The sequence below is a fragment of the Panthera tigris genome, chromosome B2 (assembly GCF_018350195.1).
Source record: "Panthera tigris isolate Pti1 chromosome B2, P.tigris_Pti1_mat1.1, whole genome shotgun sequence".
In the NCBI taxonomy this organism is placed as follows: domain Eukaryota; kingdom Metazoa; phylum Chordata; class Mammalia; order Carnivora; family Felidae; genus Panthera; species Panthera tigris.
Window position 1 is genome coordinate 121,419,237 of NC_056664.1, and position 19,244 is coordinate 121,438,480.

General features: G+C 36.2%; 1 protein-coding gene across 8 annotated transcripts in view; it reads right to left on the reverse strand.

The window, feature by feature from the left end:
- AHI1 (Abelson helper integration site 1) overlaps positions 1 to 19,244 on the reverse strand; it is a 204,110-nt gene that overhangs the window by 171,503 nt on the left and 13,363 nt on the right. For 7 of the 8 annotated variants that reach the window (XR_006217876.1, XM_042987189.1, XM_042987190.1 and 4 more), the window contains exons 4-9: positions 18,472 to 19,112; positions 17,955 to 18,002; positions 15,546 to 15,727; positions 6,142 to 6,361; positions 4,791 to 4,983; positions 2,900 to 2,995 (exon numbers count right to left, since the gene is read on the reverse strand). Coding sequence is in view for 7 of the 8 variants with exons in the window: in XM_042987189.1 (XP_042843123.1) it covers positions 2,900 to 2,995; positions 4,791 to 4,983; positions 6,142 to 6,361; positions 15,546 to 15,727; positions 17,955 to 18,002; positions 18,472 to 19,112 (1,380 nt within the window). In the remaining variant the exon portion in view is untranslated. The remainder of the gene's footprint in view (positions 1 to 2,899; positions 2,996 to 4,790; positions 4,984 to 6,141; positions 6,362 to 15,545; positions 15,728 to 17,954; positions 18,003 to 18,471; positions 19,113 to 19,244) is intronic. The other variant, XM_042987191.1, reaches the window with a different exon arrangement.

The window sequence follows — 19,244 nt, forward strand, 5'->3', positions numbered from 1 at the left end:
GTAGTCTGTTCAGGAATGAAGCATCAATAAAGAAACAGAGCTGACAAAAATATAGCCTATCTCATCCCTAGCCTTCTAGGGAAGAATGTAAAGTCAATGGAGGTCGTAAGCTGAGAGTTGATGTTATGATATATAGGGGTAAACAACAGTTTCAATAGAGTGATAGAGTTGTCAGTAATTAAATAGTAAGCTCTCAAGACTCCCTTCATAAATCCTACTCCTGTCTTAAGCTTATCATAAGGGAATAACATTTTAAGGAGATATTATTCCCCAGATTCTAAATCAAACTTTCCTATAGGTTGTTTTAATACCCACCAGGCAATCTAGTTTACACTAGTATGATGATTAGCATGAGTAAATGACTACAATCCAGCCAACATCCTGCTATTAGTAGAACTTGGATAAATAAAGCTTTATTAAATTTAAAAGAATGGTAATATATATGTGCTAAATGAATTGAAAGTACCCTTAACTGAGAATCTGTATCTGGATAAGGGTCCTTTGGGTTTATTTGAACCCCTGTATAACTTTACAATATCCTAGGACATTCCTGGACCCAATGGTATAGGTATTAACACATTTAAATTTTAACTTAATCCATGCTACTTTCAAAGATGGATTTTTCCTAGTCACTGTTTCCATACATTTGTTCATTTTCTCAATAAACATTCACCATACACTTTCTGTGTACCACTAATAGGCTGGGAGCTAGTGGTAATTATGCAAGAGAGATTTTCAAGAGAGTAGTATGTCAAATGCAAAGAGATATGGTAAAATAAGGACTAAAGCATATTCAACAAATTTGCCAAAAAGAAGTTCCTGGTGATTTTGAAAAACTTACAATCTAATGAAGGGAATACATAAGTGTTATAATACAGGAAATACATAGAATACTTTACCCTTTATAGGGGGTGGAGAGGAGAGAATTCCTGATTTGCCATTTCTGCCAATGGCATAAAATGGATAAATAAAAACCTATGTGACATTTAAAGGGAAAAGGCTATGAGACATTATTGTTTCCCAAGTGCAGTTTGTAGTAAATACTGTAGTTCTGCACAAAAATTAGCATAAAAGGAACGAAAGTACTTTCTAGTAAGACCACACAATGACAGTATTTACTATGTGAAAGTAACCTTTTTTTATTTGTTCTGGCTTTTGCATTATTTTTCGCTCTAAATCAGTTTGGGGGTGGGGAGGGATATAAAAAAATTTTAACACGTTACAAAAGGGTGATTTTAGAAGGTGCATTGGACCAACTGATTCCTAAGTCCACTTTAGAATAACTTCCTCCCACAGCCAATCTGGCTGCCTTATAGCAGGCAGTCAGACTATACCTCTTCTAAAGACTCTCTATAACCCCCAATGAGGATTAAGTGCCTTACCTGGGTTTTCACACCATCCACTCTATAGCACATAATCACATAAGTAATATGGTTTTTAAAAAAATTTTTTTAACATTTATTTATTGCTGAGAGACCAAGAGACAGAGCACAAGCAGGGGAGGGACAGAGAGACAGGGAGACACAGAATCTCAAGCAGGCTCCAGCTCTGAGCTGTCAGCACGGAGCCTGATGTGGGGCTCAAACCCACAAACCGTGACATGACCTGAGCTGAAGGCGGACACTTAACCAACTGAGACACCCAGGTGCCCAAGTAATATGTGTATACAGAAACTGAACTGGAGGGTAAGGACAATGTCTGATTTATCTATGAATGCTCTGTATTCAGCAGAGTGCCTGGCATTTCACAGACACTTAAAGCTTTATTGAATGGATGGATGCAAAAATGGAAAAGTTTTATGAAGTGTACAAAATAGGTTAATTTCAAGATGTTTTGTAACTCATTTATATTTGAAGTCAGAAATAGAGGATACCAGGAATAAAAGAATTTTTAACCTTATAATTATAAATTATATAAATTATGATTTATATATAATATATAAATTTACATGAATTTATATATAATATATATAAATTACATAAAATATAAAATTATAAAATTCCCCTTTTGTAAAAACCAACCTATCCATGTCTTTTATGTCTGCTGAAACACTCAAAAGACACCATCATTTCCTACCTAGATTACTGTTAACAATTTTTAACCTTAATCTTCCAGTACATATATCTGCACCCTCTCAAATCATCCTCCACCAAGCAAAGTAATCTTTCGAAAACATAAATCAAATTATTTTACCCCTTTGTTTAAAATCCTATAATGGCTTCCCATTGCTCTTTAGAATTCCACAATGGCTTTCTGTTCCTATAATGGCTTCAAAGACCTTGCATAGTCAAGACTCTGTCCACGTCAGCAATCTTTTCACACCATTTCCACCCTCAGTCTCTGTCCTCCAAAATCAGCGCCTTTTGGTTATCTGAGTACATCCCGCTCCTCCCAACATCAGGGTCACTGCATATATGGTACCTTCTACCTACCTACAACTCTCTCTCCCACTGCCACCATCTAGCTAATACTCAGGTTCAACCTCTCTTCTTTAGGAAACCTTTCTGTGACCTCCACACAGTATTTACAAAAATTGCAAGGAATGATAAATTGTATAATCAATTATTTTATATCTCCTTTTCTTGCTAGAAAATGAAATCTACAAGGTCAAAGAGTTTATCTTCTTTTTCACTGACTAGAAAAGTTGCTGGCACACAGACAGTATCTTTTTCAATACTACATACTCAGAACCAAATAGTGTATCTGGCACATACTACATGCTCAATGAATATTTAAGAACCTGAATGAGTATGCTCTAAGCTTGAATTAACAATTCTTCTCCACTGCAATCTTGCCTCACATCACAACTCCCTTTATGAAAGCAAAGTGACTTGGGGAAATGTAGCCAATCAGATTTGAAGATGATTTTTAAAGCATTTAAAATGGGTGAAAAACATACCTTGAGAAATGCCCAGGCAATTTTCCGAAAGCCACATTCTTGACTTTGAATTTCAGAGTTATTCTTAATTTCATCCATGCTTAAGAAATCAAGAATCTGTAAACAGGTACAAAAAATTACTTCAGAGAATACTAGCCTACATGAAATTTAGTATTTTCTAGTAAAATATTATTGAGATTAAAAGAATAATTAGTATACTTCACAGATGTTTTCTTCACATGGAAGAGAAGCATTTCTTATCTCATTTCATTCACCTTTAAGTTAACTCATTCTGTCAGTGAGGGTCCATTTTTTTGACCACTTTTATCTTTTATTAATAAATCATTTATTAAGAATTATTTCACATCCAAGACCAAATATTAAGTATCTCAAATATAGTCTAGGCACAAATACACCAAGCACAGAATTCTTAGGCTTTGATTGATTGATTGATTGATTGATTAATGTCTGAGAGCAACTTCAAAAGATTGTTTAAAAAACCTGAGATCTGATCTCTGGGTCCTTCCTTGGATCACTTTCCTGAAGTTGGGGATTTTTCTCTTTGGATACGTGTTGTCATTAGGCTCTCAGGAGGATTTCTTTCATATCTCCATTCTGTCTGGATGTTCAGACTCATGGATGTGGACCCAAGCTGCCACAGACACTATCCGTGCTCTAGGTACTTGTCAGAGACGATCACTTAGAACTACCTGGTACTTTTCAAGAGCTCAGCTGAGATAACAAGTCTTTACAGATTGCTTAAAAAATGATTTTAAAGACTTTTAATAGATACCAAATTGTCCTCAATAAACCCTTAAAAAGCTGAAGTCAAAAAGTAGTTTTGTTTGACAATAACATTATGTTAAAACTTAAGAAGCAACAAAAAGTGTCATAATCCAACAATCTTTCTTAAATCTACTAATCTTACTAAAATACATGTGAATGAGCATTATAACAAATGACAAATTTCTATGGCAAAGAAAAAGTTCCTTGACATACAAGTTACATCACTTTTTAAAAAAATCATAACTTTGTGTACATCACACAACATAATCACAGAATGTAAATAGTGTTTATATAATAAACATATATAGATCATATGAAAGTTAAAGATCAGAAAAACATGTAATTCCACAAAATCAGTCATTGGTGCTTGTCACATCTTGCCGTTCCACTGCTAAAATTCTGCATCTTGCTTAAATGGGAAGAGAGGTTTCTCCACTTCCCTGGGCTTATGGAGAGATGACATGAAGAAGAGAAATGTGTATTTCAGGTTTAAATCACCTTCAAAAACAAATTACCTACACCTAAAATTGGAGTAACTTTGGGGAAATATTTCCTTTACACTCTGAACCTTGATTTCCTTTGCTGGAAAAAAATCAGAATAACAAGTCAACTCAAAGGCCATCTATTCCATAAAACTTTCCCTGACTGCTCTGACTCTGCACTAACCCTCCACATCGAAGAAGTTCTACTTCCTCTTGGTTATATATTACACTGTCTTAGCTAAGCGATCTCTATTCCTCTTTATTGCCCTTGATAGTGTATAAACTCTTAGAGAGTCCGATATGGTTAAATGAGTTTACATTTTATAAAACGGATTAAGAAAGAGGACTATATAGATACAGATTACATTCATCACCTCAGTTTACAGTCATGGTGTTGCTGTAAGAATTAAATAATAGAGTGAATCAAATGGCTAATTACTTGCACTAGTAAATGCTCAGGAAACTTGCTATTACTTGAATTTCTCACTTGTTATCTCCATAGCATATTACAAACACTAAATCCTGGGGATTCAATCCTCACACTACTTTGTTGCATTATTAAACTACTAAAAACAACAGCTTATATTTATGCAATTAAAATATTAATAACCAAACATAGTTTAAATCACTCTATTCAATCATACCTCAAAAAACAAGATGACTTTAGGGCTCTCATCAGAATCTCGAAGCAAATAGGGGAAGTTTTCATGAAATATAATTTGTTCTTCCCATTCTGGAAGTCTTGATTTTAACTGTTTGAAATCAAATGGCTGGGTCATAATAGGAAGAATGTAATCCACATTCTCTTTTTCACAGTAAGATGAAACAGGCCGTTCACTGTTCAAAAACAGATACGTCCAATAACACAATTAAGATTATTTTGAGAAGAGAAAAAAATATAGTGCTTGAGGTAAAGAAATAACAAATAGTCGTGATATATGATGAAAAATTATTTTGGTTGTCCACTGAGAAAATTACAAATTTTATGAGACTTACAAGTGGTAGTATCCTCCTATCATCTTGTATTTATATGCTATTGATTGGTTTCAGTGAATCATTTTATTACAGAAATATAAAGCAAGAGTTCGGCATACAGAGCTACAATAAAGTAACTCCTTTAGAATCTTAAATGAGTCTATGATAAAATAGTACACTACATTTAAATAAGAAAATGAGTACAACAGGATTGCAAACCTTTTGAGGTATGTCATATTTTTTTTGTATGCCCTAAGACAAGTGAATAAGTGACTTTTTTGATAATCTTCATGTTTCTCATCCCTGTCATTTTTCAAACCAAATGACTTTTTTTGAATTCTAGTATAATCATTTATTTTACTGTGCTTTTCATTTGTAAGCTTCAAGCAGGTATGAGCTACAGAAGTAATATTAGAAAAAAGATTAAATTCAAGATTCATTTCCCTCATATGAGGCCCAGGTAACATACTATCTTCAAAAGAAAAACATGAAGTTAGACAATTAAAGCACTTATAGTGCAACATGCAATGATTTACACTGCAAGTTACATGCCATAAATTAGTCATGAAGTTTGGGAGAAGCTCTCTCAACTCCCCTCGACTTAAAATCAATCCCTGGGGGCACCTGGCTGGCTCAGTCAGTTGGGCATCTGACTTTGACTCAGGTCATGATCTTGCAGTTTGTGATTTCGAGCCCCACACTGGGCTCTTGTGCTGACACCCCAGAGCCTGGAGCCCACTTCGGATTCTGTGTGTGTGTCTCTCTCTCTCTGCCCCTCCCCAGCTCACGCTCTGTCTCCCAAAAATAAATGTTACAAAAAATTTTTAAAAATAATCACTGAATTAACATATGTTCTCCATTTCTTCTATAAAACATACTGATCAGTATCAATGGTTGACGAACACCGACAACTAGTAAACTCTTCTCTAATGCAAATCTTTATCTCCAATGATAGAAAATAGGACTTCTACTGCAGACAGTTTCAAATTCAAGGGTTGGCTGTGCAATTAAAAACATTACCTATCATCTTTCTTGACATATTGACCAGTATGCTCATCAATCACATGAATTTTTACCATTGGGTGAGAAATCATAAAATCAGATTTAAGTCGATCAGTTCGGTGAATGTAAACTCCCAGGACAAGATCATCATCAAGCAAACATTTGGGATAGACAGGACTATCTCGGCTTGTAACTTCATGAACACCATCACCACCTGTGTCTTCTTCATCATCTGAAACTACATACATGAAAGAAAATCTACATTACAATTAATTGTTCCCATAACAATATAGCAACAATATAGCAACCTAATCTTTACAATCCATGATTATTTGTCTTTGTAACAAAGTAACTTCAAAGGAAAATAAAGAAAAAGCCAGACAATAGCAGATTACACTCTAAGATAAAATATTATGTTTACGAATGCATTAAAATAGGGTGAGGAATCTTTCTTTTTTTTTTTCCCTAACAAGAACCAAGAACACAAAAAGAAAATAATGAGAACTAAAGACAAAAAAGTGATTTTATTTAGGTATTTTCTAAGTAGAATATGTATCACTTAATTAATTTATAACTGTAATTTCTTCTTCTGGGTAGGAGGTAGCAGGTCAATGTTTCTGGCATCAGCAACTTGAAAAAGTCAAATGAATTACAAAAACCTTATTTTTAAAAGCATCAGAACAGTACAGAGACAATGTATAGCAGATGGACTAAAATTCCAGAGAAGGAGAATCATTCAGTGATAAGCTGATGGACTGACAGCTCTTTTAGTCTCTGGGGACATTTGTTGATTCAGGGTGTACGCTGAGGATCAGGGTTTAGCCCCGCAAAAGGTCACCACTGGGAGAAAGAGTAGCAGTAAACTTTTAGCGGTTGATGGGGCTATAGCCATCATACTGGAGATTTGAAGAGCCTCAAACACATGGCTAATTTTTCCCTGCAAAACTGAACTGAGAGACTGAAGAGGTAGCGAAATCTCCCCAGTCTTGTGGTACTAGGAAACAATGACCCACCAGAGGAAGAGGCCTGAAACAAAACAGGCAAAATAAAGCCCTAGAGGGAATGGTCATTTTCCACCTATAACCACTTTTCACCTGGGGTCACTTACCAATTCTGGGTGCAGCTAGAGGTTGAGAATCCAGGCATGGCCCCTGGAAGAAGGCCCCGACTGGGGGCACAGAGAAGCCAGCAGAAATTCTGGTATTCACGTGGGGCCGGAGTAACAAAACTGAAGACTTGAGGGGCCTCACATGGCCAGTCTCCCCCTCAAGGTATCTGCTAAATTTTGAAGCTGCATGGGGTGGAAGGCTAAAGGACTAGGCTGAAAACCTCAGAAGGGCAAAACTGAACCTCCCACAGTCTTTCAGGCTGAGGGGATAAATATTTGTCAGATTCTCAGTTCAAAACTCCTGGAAGGCCACATCCGAGGAATGGGGCAAATCAAAAATACAGTCTACCAAAACTAAAACCCAGTGTTGACCTAGCTCAATTTCTGATGGATTAAAATCAGTTTTCAACCCTATCTGCCTAAGAGAGTAAAGAGAAAACTCTAATAGGAGATAAAATCAGCTGGAGCCTCTAGTATTCCACACACAATATCCAGCATATAATAAAAAGTTACTAGACATAAAAGAGGCAAGACTACATAACCAACAACCAAGAGAAAAGACAGAAAACAGAAGCTGACCCACAGATGATCCAGACTGGAGTTAGCACACAAAAGCTTTAAATAACTATGATTAATATGCTCAAGAAAATAAAGGGAAAGATGGGTTAAAATGGAAACTTCCTGGGGCACCTGGGTGGCTCAGTTGGTTAAGTGTCCTATTTCAGCTCAGGTCACAATCTCAAGATTCCTGAGTTCTAGCCCCACGTAAGGCTCTGTGCTGACAGCTCAGAGCCTAGAGCCTGTTTTGGATTCTGTGTCTCCCTCTCTCTCTGCCCCTCTCCTTCTCATGCTCTCTCTCTCCCTCTCTCAAAAATAAATAAGCATTAAAAACATTTTTAAAAAACGGAAACTTTCTACAGAGAACTGGAATGCGTTAAGAAAACCAACAGGCATTCTGGTGCTGAAAAATAAAGCATCTGAAATTAAGAACTGGATATACAGATGTGTTTAACAGCATACTGGATACAAAGAAAGACATGATTAGTGAAACAGAAGAAAGAGCTATATCAATATTCAAACTGGAGCATAATGGAAAAAATTTAAAAAGAATATGGGGAAAAACATAAGAAATATGTAGATACACTTATATTTATATATATAAATTTATAGTCTAGAAAAAGAGGAGGGAATAGTGAAGAAGCTATATTCTAAAAAATTCTGACCAAGAATTTTCCACAATTGTTAAGTAATATCTACCAGTAAACTCTAAGCAGGGTGAATTCCAACAAACCCATATTTAAGTATAATGTGATAAAACACTCAAATCAAATAGAAAAAGAAAATCTATAGCTGAGTCAGAGGGGAAAAAAAAGTAATAATCCCACTAATGGGATGTAAATAAGACTGCTGCTGGAAACAGAAATGATGGAAGTCAGAAGACAACTGCATGATTTCTTTAAAGTGTTAAAAAAAAAACCCCAAAAACCTGCAACCTAAAATTCTATACTAGCAAATAGGCTTCAAAGATGAAGGTAAAGTGGGGTGCCTGGGTGGCTCAGTCAGTTAGGCATTGGACTCTTCACCTCGGCTCAGGTCATGATCTCATGGTTTGTGAGTTCGAGCCCTGCACTGGACTCTGTGCTGATTGCACAGAGCCTGCTTGAGATTGTCTCTCCTTCTCTCTCTGCCCCTTATCTACTTGCACATGCTCTCTTTCTCTCACTCACTCAAAATAAATAAATAAACTTAAAAAAAAATGAAGGTAAAGTAAAGGAATTTTAACACAATAAAATTTGAGGGGATTAGGAGGCCTGTACTAAGGGAAATACTAAACTGAACTCCTCAAGCAGATGAAAAATGGAAAAATGGAGATTAAAGAAAAAGTAAATTTGGGGGTGAATATAAAGATCAGCGGTACAAAATGGTCAATATATTAGCTGTGAAGTTTAAAATACATGCAGAACTAAAATACATGATAAGAAACCTATGAGGCAGGAGAGAGAGATGCAGAAAAAAAACACCTGGCAAAATTAGGATGGAATTAAATTATTCTAATCTAGCAGTATTGGGGGAGCATATTTTGTTAGGGAATTAATTTGTATTAGACTATAATAAGAATAAACTTCATGTTCTTGAGGGTAACAAACTGTAAGAGAATATAGAATTAACAAGTTAATATAAGAAGAAAAATTTTTCTAATTTTTTTTTATGTTTACTTGTTTTTGAGAGAGAGACAGAGCATGAGCAGGGGATGGGCAGAGAGAGAGGGTGACACAGAATCTGAAGCAGGCTTCAGGCTCTAAGCTGTCAGCACAGAGTCTGACACAGGGCTCGAATCCACGAACCATGAGATCATGACCTGAGCCAAAACTGGACGCTTAACCAACTGAGCCACCCAGGCGCCCCTAGGAGAAAATTTTTAAAATAACTTGAACAATTCAAAAGAAGACAAGGAGGAAAAGGAACATAAAACAGGTATATCATACAAGAAGCAAACAATGAGATAATAAATATAAAGACACAGAAAGATTGCAAACAAGGGGCTTTTTGTTTTTTTTTTAATTACCTTCACTTTTATTGAAGGTCTGTTCCCAAGATGCTCACAGGCTGGGGGCTGTGACCCCACATGTTCTGGGGTGGGGGAAGAAAAGAAGTGAAGGCAAAAAGGAAATGAAGAGACACTATGGCCCAAGCAAAGGGGGTGGGGTGCAAAGTAGGCACAGGTGGGACACCTAGGAGGTGGCATGGAGGAGAAGTAGAGTAATGGCAAGCTTTATCTAGACCTGGGGACCATGGGCCAAGCATAGGTCTGAAGGCTACCCCTCCCTCACCAAGTTGGCACCACCTGGCAGTGTATTGTGGGTAATGATGGAGAAATGATGATGGGCAAAATTGTATGATGTAAACTCAAACACAAGTAGATTTTGAGGGAAAAAAATTATTAGAGATAAAAAAAGATACTGTATAATGATTGCTCTTATAGACTGAATGGTTCTGTCCCCACAAGATTCATATGTTGAAATCCTAACTTCCAATGTGACAGTACTAAGAGTTGGAGTGTTTGGAAGGTGATTAGGTCATGAGCATGGAGCCCTCATGGATGGGATTAGTGCCCTTATGAAAGTCTACAACCAGGAAGTGGGTCCTCACCAGACACCAAATTTGTGGGTGCCTTGATCTTGAACTTCCCAGCCTCCAGAAATGTGCAAATAACTTCATTGTTTAAGCCATCCAGTCTATGATATTTCGTTACAGCAGCCTCAACGATTAAGACAACGTGCAAGTATCAATCTGACAGGAAGATATAATGACACTAAACATGCATAAATTCAATAACATAATTTCAAAAAATATAAAGAAAAAAACAGAAATAAAAAGAAAAAGAAAAACCCAAAATTACAGTGTGAATTTTAACACTTAACAAATGATAGAATAAGCAGGACAAAAAAAATCAGGAAAATGAGCTGGACACAATAAGCCCAATCTAACTGACATACATAGAACACTGCGCCCCATGGCATCAGAATTCACATTCTTTTCAAGTGCACATGGAATATCTATCAAATTGACTATAAGCTGGTCATAAAGAAAGCCTCAATAAGTTCAAAAGATTGAAATCACTCACAGTTTGTCCTCTGAAAACAATGGCAGATAGAAACGAAAACAAGATAACTAGAAGATAACCTGCTGCCTGAGACTTAGACAATATACTTCTAAAACTGGCGATCGAAAGAGAAATTAAAAAGGAAATCAGAAAATGTCTTTATTGAATGATAATGAAGATACATCAAAAATTTGTGGGATACAACTAAAGTAATACTTCGATGAAAAGTTAAGGTCTTAAATACACACAAAGACTGAAATCTTATTAAAATCTATCTTACAAAGCTAGAAATAAATAGCAAATAAAAGCAGAATGAAAAAACTAATATAAATAAAATAATCAAAATAGTACACAAATGTACGACAGATAAAATTCAAAGCTAAAGGGTGATTCTTTGAAAATCCTGAGACTTATTAAGATATCACGAGAAAATGAATTACCAAGATCAAGGGACACCCTTTCAGACGCTGTAGACATAGAAAATTTGAAAATTTGGATTAAATAGACAAAATTCTCAAGAAATACAGTCTCTCAAACCTGACAGAAGAAATAGAAAATATGAAGAGTGATATTTATTAAAGAAACTACATCAGATGTAAAATTCTTCCCACAAAGAAAACTTGACCAAAAAGACTTCATTAGTAAATTCTCCAAACATTTATGGAAGGAAAAACACCAATTAATACAAATATTTCTAGAGAAGTGAAAAAGATGAAACATTTCCCAACTATTTTTGAGATCACCAAAACCTTGGTATCAAAAACTCTCAGTATTTCAAGAAAGGAAAAGTACAAACCATTCTCTCTCAGGACCCCAGATACAAAAATCCTAAACAAAGTATCAGTTATTCAAATCCAGTAACAGATTAAAAAGTAGAGAAAGAGGACCTCTTCCAGGAACACACAGATGACTTAATATTCAAATAACAATTAATCACATTAATAGAAAAAAATGGTGAAAATTTATATGATCAAGTTGAGAGATACAGAAAAAGCACCTGATAAAATTCAGTATCTATTCATGATTTAAATTTTTTTTAAATGTTTATTTATTTTTGAGACAGACAGAGACAGAGCATGAACCGGGGAGGGTCAGAGAGAGAGGGAGACACAGAATCCAAAACAGGCTCCAGGCTCTGAGCTGTCAGCAGAGCCCAATGCGGGGCTCGAACTCACGGACCGCGAGATCATGACCTGAGCCGAAGTTGGACGCTTAACCAACTGAGCCACCCAAGCGCCCCTATCTATTCATGATTTTAAAAAACTATTAGCCAATTAGAATAGAAGATAACTCATAAACTTGATACAGGGTATTTACAAAAAAACCTACAGCAAACACCACACTCAGTGGTGAATTAATTAACGGAAGCTTTTCCCCAAGGCTGATAAACAAGAAAAGGGTACCTGGTATTTTCACTTACTATTTAACACTATAATGGAAGTCCTAGCCAGCGTATCAAGGCAAGAAAAAGGAGTAAGATACAAGGACTAAAAAAAGTGCAATGAAATAATCATTATTAACAGAAGATATTGACTGTGTATGTAGAAAATTCAAAATAAGCTATGGATACAGTCGTAGAAGTAATTAAATTAATTTAGCAGAACCACTGGATACAATGCTAATTTTTAAAAAATCAATTCTATTTCTATCTACATAGATTTAGAAGCATGTATACACACACACACACACACACACACACACACACACACACAACCAGCAGCAAACAGAAAAAATTTAAAAAACAATGTCATTTATGGCAGCATTAAGAAACATCAAATACCTAGGAATAAATCTAAAGACAGACTCTCCCGAAACTTACAATATTACCAAGATAAACTGGAGATGTAAATAAATGGAGGGGCATACCAATTTCATAAGTGGCAAGAATTAATACTTGGTAAAGATGTCAAATCGATCTAGAAAGTTGTTAAACTATAAACATCTTTCAATTCTGGATCAAAATAATGGTGGGTGTGGGGGAAAAAAGAGGGAGAATTGAGAAGGTGCTTCTAAAATTCATCCGGATTCAAAGGGCCAAGAATAGCCCAGGTAATGCTGAAGAAGAAAAACTACTGGAGTAATTACACAACTAAACAGCAAGATCTATCATAAAGGTACGGTAATTAAGTCATAGTTGTATTGGTACAAACAGTCTAATGTAACAGAATGGAAACTGATCCATTCACATAGTCATGTTATTGATGATAAAGGTGACACTGCAATACAGGGGGAAAAAATGCTCTCTTCCATAAATGGTACTAGGTCAATTATACATTCACACGGGAAAAAAACGGGTCTTAACCACTACCTCTCACCGTACACAAGAATAAATTAATTCCAGATGAACTGTAGAGCTAAATGCGAAAAGCAAACAAAAAACTTTCAGAAAATAATGTATACAAAAACATCTTCAGGACTTGGGAAATATTTCTCAAATCTCAGAAAGCACTTGCCATCAAAGGAACAAAGTGGATAAATAGGGCTATATCAAATTTTCAAATTCTGCTTTTCAAAAAATACCGGTAATAGAAGAGTAAAAGTCAGAGTGGGAAGATAGCTGCACTATGCACGTGTGTATGTACATACGTGTTCCTATCTGAGAAAAGACTGTCATCTAGCTACATGAAATATTCTCACATTAGAGAAGGCAGACAATTCCATTTCTTAAAAAACACACATAGAAGACTTCAACAAATTCACAAATAAAGAAATCCAAGTAGACAATAAACATGAAGAAGTTGTTCAACTTCACTAGTTACAAAAGTTTAAAGTAAAAACGAAATATCACTATATATTAAGAATGCCTACAATTTTAAAATACTGACACTATGTTAGTGAAGATGTGAAGCACTGGGAGCTCTCAAATATTGCTAGTATCATCAATACTAAACCAGCTCTGGAAGATGGCAAATATTTATTAAAGTGAAAAATATACACAACCTATGACACAGTGACTCTCTCCTAAGAAGATGGCCAAGAAAAATGTGTATCTATGCTCCCCAGACAGAAGATGTGACTAGAATATTATAGCTTTATCTGTACTCACCTAAAACTAGAAACAACTCAAATGTCCATCAGTACAACAGGTAAATTACTGTGGTACATTCACCCAGTGGATACATATACGGTGCAAAAGCAGAACTGATAATGAAGAAGCTCCACTACGGGCAACAACAGTATAAATCTCACAAAAATAATTTTGAGTGAAAGAAGCCAGACACAAAGAGCATGGTATTTCTGATTCTATTTAAAGTAGAAAAATTGACAAAAATAAACTGTGTTACATGTCAAGATGATGTGTACTCCTGAAGGGCAATGAACGGGAGGAGTATTTAAGGGATTTCTGGGTGCTAATGATGTTGTTTCTTGATTTGGATGATGATTTTATAGGCACATTCAGTTGGTGAAAATTCACTAAGTAGTGTCCCCGACACCTGCACACTTTTCTATATGTATACCACACTGCAACAAACATTTTAAAAATGTAGTAACGGGAACCACAAAGCATCATCAATTGCATATCCAATGAATAACTACCATAAATTCTAAAGTTGCCTATTCTGGAGGGCACTTGGGTGGCTCAGTAGGTTGAGCATACAACTTGGGCTCAGATCTTCATGATCTCACAGTTCTTGAGAGGGAGCCCAACGTTGGGCTCCCTGCTGTCAGTGCAGAGCCCACTTCAGATCCCCTGTCCCCTCTCTGTTCCCCTGCTCTCTCTCTCTCTAAAATAAACATTAAATTTTTTAAAAATTGCCTATTTTGGTCCCATTTTTTGGCCAATAAAATGGAAATTGAAAAGGAAAAAAAAAAATAAGAGGTAGGAAAAAGGCAGTAACAAGTAAAAAAAAATAAGAGGAAAGAAATGAGTAAAGAGAAAAATAGAAAGTGGGGGGAAAGGAAAAGTGGGAAGAAAGAACAGAAGCTGAATTAGGCTGAGGACATGGGAAGACAACAGTGTTTGACGGAGGGATACAGCCTTAACATCTGAAATGTTTATTGGCTGTGACCATTTACAGCTCTTAATAACTACGAGTCTTGATTATTTAGGGGTTCTAAAACTCAATGGTATAAAGAAGAAATCTTCTGTGCCACAAAAGTGAACTACAAAGTTAATGTCATTCTAGGGTTCAATTAAATTAAGAATTAGAGGTGACTCAAGTAATATTAACTCATCACAGAGACCCACAGTTACAAATAAATCAATGTTTTAATATAGATGAACCCAAGAACAAGTGCCAAATACAGTTACCTCTTGAACAATGCCAGGGTTGGGGTGCCAACCTCTTGTGCAGTTGCAAACCTGTGTTTAACCTCTGACCCCCCAAAACTTTACTAATGGCCTATTGGTGACCAGAAGCCTTAATGATAACATAAATAGTCGATTAACATGTATTTCACATGTTGCACATATTTGGCAAGAATATATATACTCTTATTACAATAAAGACAGAGAAAAGAAAATGTTACAAGGAAATCACAAGGAAAAGAAAATACATTTACAGTACTGTACTTATCGAAAAAAATCTGTTTAAATGAGCCTGCACAGTTCAAACCCATGTTGTTCAAGGGTCGACTGTATGTTATATTGGATTTTTTTCAATTATAGTCTTTGGAACCAGATATTCTTTAGTTTTAAGGACTCAAAGTTTTAGAATCAAATTCTTTTTATCAAGGCACACATTTTTTCACTTAATTTGGATAACAAACCTGATCTGGCCTTCTTTTTCTTTTTTTTTGGTTTGGATTTTGTGTTCTCTTGCATGCTGTCTTCTCCATTTTCTTCCATTGAGCTTATTTTACCATCTTGATGAGAATCTGAAGTAACTGTTCTAACTGGAGATTTCTTCTTTTGTTCACCTTCAACTGTGTCATCAGAGATGGTTAATGTACTGCAAATACAACCCAAGTACAAGCTGTTACAAATGCATTCTTCACTTTCTTCTTAATGGTGCAGCAAAGTGAACAATGAACAGAGTCAAGGATAATCCTAAAATCAGTATTATTTCCTGCTAAGGGGATACATATATTTTATTATGCACTAAAATGGTGAACTGTCAAATTAGGTATCAATGGGTAATATTTCATATTTGGTAATGAGTTACATACCCATGAGCCAAATTAAACTTAAGCTGTAAACTCCCAGAAAAAAAATGAATTTGTATGCTTATGAGCAATAGATCTTTCTTTTTTTTTTTTAATTTTTAAAATGTTTATTTTTGAGAAGGAGAGACAAAGTAGGAGTAGTGGAGGGGCAGAGAGAGAGGGAGACACAGAATCCGAAGCAGGATCCAGGCTCCGAGCTGTCAGCACAGAGCCCGACAAGGGGCTCTGTTTTTCCACTGACTGTTGAAAGGATCCTCACCCTGTTGCCAAGTAAACGACTAATGAAGGAATTTTTAAATTATTTAAAAACAAAAAAAAATGTTTTAAGTTTGTTCTGCTTTCAAGAGGCTTCAAATACCCAACTTTTGACTTCTAGGTAATGATTAATTGCTTGTGTTTTCCAGTGGCTGGTGTGCCACTACATTTTCAGAAGGCTATTATTAAAATTAATAATTTTAAAGTTCTGCATCACATGAACTAATAAATGGTAAGGGGTAGCAGCCTAAAAGCATACTGAGTTGTGGAGAAAAACCAGCCTATTAAAGTTTGTAATTTATCAAGTAAAAAATCTGCATCTAAGTAATAAAAAACTGACTGCAATATATATAGTCATATTTTTAAAAAACACGTTGAGAAATAAAAAGATTAGGAAAATATTTCAAAACTGCCTATCACTCCAGAAGGCCATGCCATTTTATCACATCACCAAATACATGTATTTTTATTTAAAGAGAGCTATCTTTTGCATGCCAGTCATGTAACCCATGGTTTTATTTAAAATTCATGAACTAATATTTAATAGTGAGTATGGCTTACCAGTTCATAACAGACATGGTAGTTGTAAGAAAGGTTTGTGGTATACTGTGGCAGGTAGGCTCTAAGTTGGCTCTCGATCCTCACCTCTTGCCATTAGTATCTTTGTCTAATCCCCTTCCCTTGACTGTGGGCTGAATCTAGTGACCCACTTCTAATAGACGAAATAGGACAAAAGTAATAGATGTCACTTCCACACCATAATCAGGTTTCACAAAGACTATGACTTCTCTCCATCTCCCTTTCCAAGTAGCTCATATGGAGAGGTCCATGTGGCAAGGAACTGATATCTCTGGCCAAAAGTCAGTCAGGACCTGAGACCTGCCAAGCACCACACGAGTAAACTTAAAAACGGATATCGCAAGCCTTCCAACAACGATGTCACCTGGCACATGTTCCCCCAGCCAAGCGTTAAGATGAGTGCAGCCCCAGCTGACGTCCTAATTGTGGCCTATGAGAGACCCTGAGTCAGAGGCACCCAGTCAAGCTAGGCTCAGGTTCTTGATCCAAAGAAACTTGAGACAGTAAGTGCTGTTTTGCTAACTTCTAGAGTAGCTTTTTCTTTTAATTTTTTAAATGTTTATCCTTGGGAGAGAGAGAGAGCACACACAAGCATGAGCGGGGGAGGGGCAGAGAGAGAGAGAGAGAGAGAGAGAGAGAGAGAGAGAGAGAGAGAGAGAATCCAAAGCAGGCTCCAGGCTCTGAGCTGTCAACACAGAGCCCAAAGCGGGGCTTAAACTAATGAGCCATGAGATCATGACCTGAGCCTAAGTCAAACGCTTAACCGACTGAGCCACCCAGGAGCCCCTAGAGTAGCTTTTTAATGTAGCAACAGATAACCAATACATATAGTAACGTGTTCATGTAGCAAATCTATTTGCCTTCCCTTTGTTACCACTGGTTGTCTAGCTTTTGGTAAGAGGGGAATTATGTTTAGGTGAGGACACTAAGGCAAACTGTCCCTGAATGCCAGGGAATAATCAAATATAGAATGTTCTCACCTCAAGTTGATTATGTAAATGTGGATTATAGAAAATGAAGGTAATTAGTTAAAAGACATTTTTTATCTTGTCTTCCCCAAAGAGAGACATAAGAATACAAGTATGATCACAGAAACTCACACTGTACATGCAAACACATATGTGTAAGTATCATATACAGGAAAAAAAACTAGAATACAAAATTTCTTATAATGATTACCTCTGGATGGCTGGACTACTTTTAGCTTCTTCTTTATGTCGGTATGCTCTACAATAAGCAAATGTTACTTGTATGATAACGAAAAAACCACTACATTCATATATCTGAACAGGCATTCATAACTCAAAAATGAGGGAGAAGTTGGGTTTCTGTTATTAAATAAGCTGATATAGATAAGTAGTTAAGGGTCAGAGACTCCAGAACAAGACTGGTAAGGTTTTGGCTAAACTTCCTACTGGTTCTGTGACTTCACCCTTTCAAGTTTCCTCATCTGGAAAACAGGATGATAGTATTACTATTCCTCATAGGGTTGTCACAAGGAATAAAGGAGTTAATTCTTACAAAGCACTGAGCATATACTAAGGTGCTATGGAAAGCATAACTGTTATTATTGTACTGGCAACGGGTTCACATGAAAGGTTAAGAATTTCCTTAGTATAACTGCAGATATTACTCAAAAGCTGAGAACACTAGTGCTTTTTAAAGAGGACCTTTCATATTTATCAATGCAAAGTACCTTGACTCAGCTTTAGATGAGATTGGAACTTTCTTCTTTTTCTTTACTTTTTTTTCACTGTTCAATTTGCCATCATGCAATGAGGTATCTTTTTTCTCACTGTTCAATTTGCCATCATGTAATGTAGTATCTTTTTTCTCACTGTTCAATTTGCCATCATGCAGTGAAGTATCTGAAGGAAAGTAAGTCAGCTGCTCTTTGAGTTTCTTTCTTATTTTCTTCTTAATCTCCTTTGCCATTTCTTCAGCTACTTGAAGTTGGTATGCTTGCATCAGCTCTTCTTCCTCATCTAAATTCTTATTTTCTCTTTCTTCACCTGCCTTCTCGCTTTTCTGACGAGCAACACCTGGCTGTGACCTGGTTTGTGCTTTCCGATGCACAGAATCCACCTTCTTCCTGGGAGTTGCCGGTTCCATTCCTTGTGCAGTCACCTGGAGTGCTGTTTTTACCTTTTTACTCGCCTTTCCTTGCTTGTCTTCCTCTGCACTGACATCATCTGGATTTTCAGGGGCTGACTGGAGATTCCGTAGTTTGCTTTTAGGGACTGGCATGATCTTCTCTGGGTTATTAGTGTTACTGGCACTTACATCATCACTTTTAGTTTCTTTACTTTTCTGAAGACTGCTTCTAACAGCGTCAAGCTGGGAAAAGAAGACACAATAACAAAGTTTCAGCCGACCACAGTTCAGTAATGTAAAGAGAAAGCACAATGATCGTTGTTCAATGTGTAATCTTGGGAAAGTTATTTCATTTTTCACTTGGACACACTGATA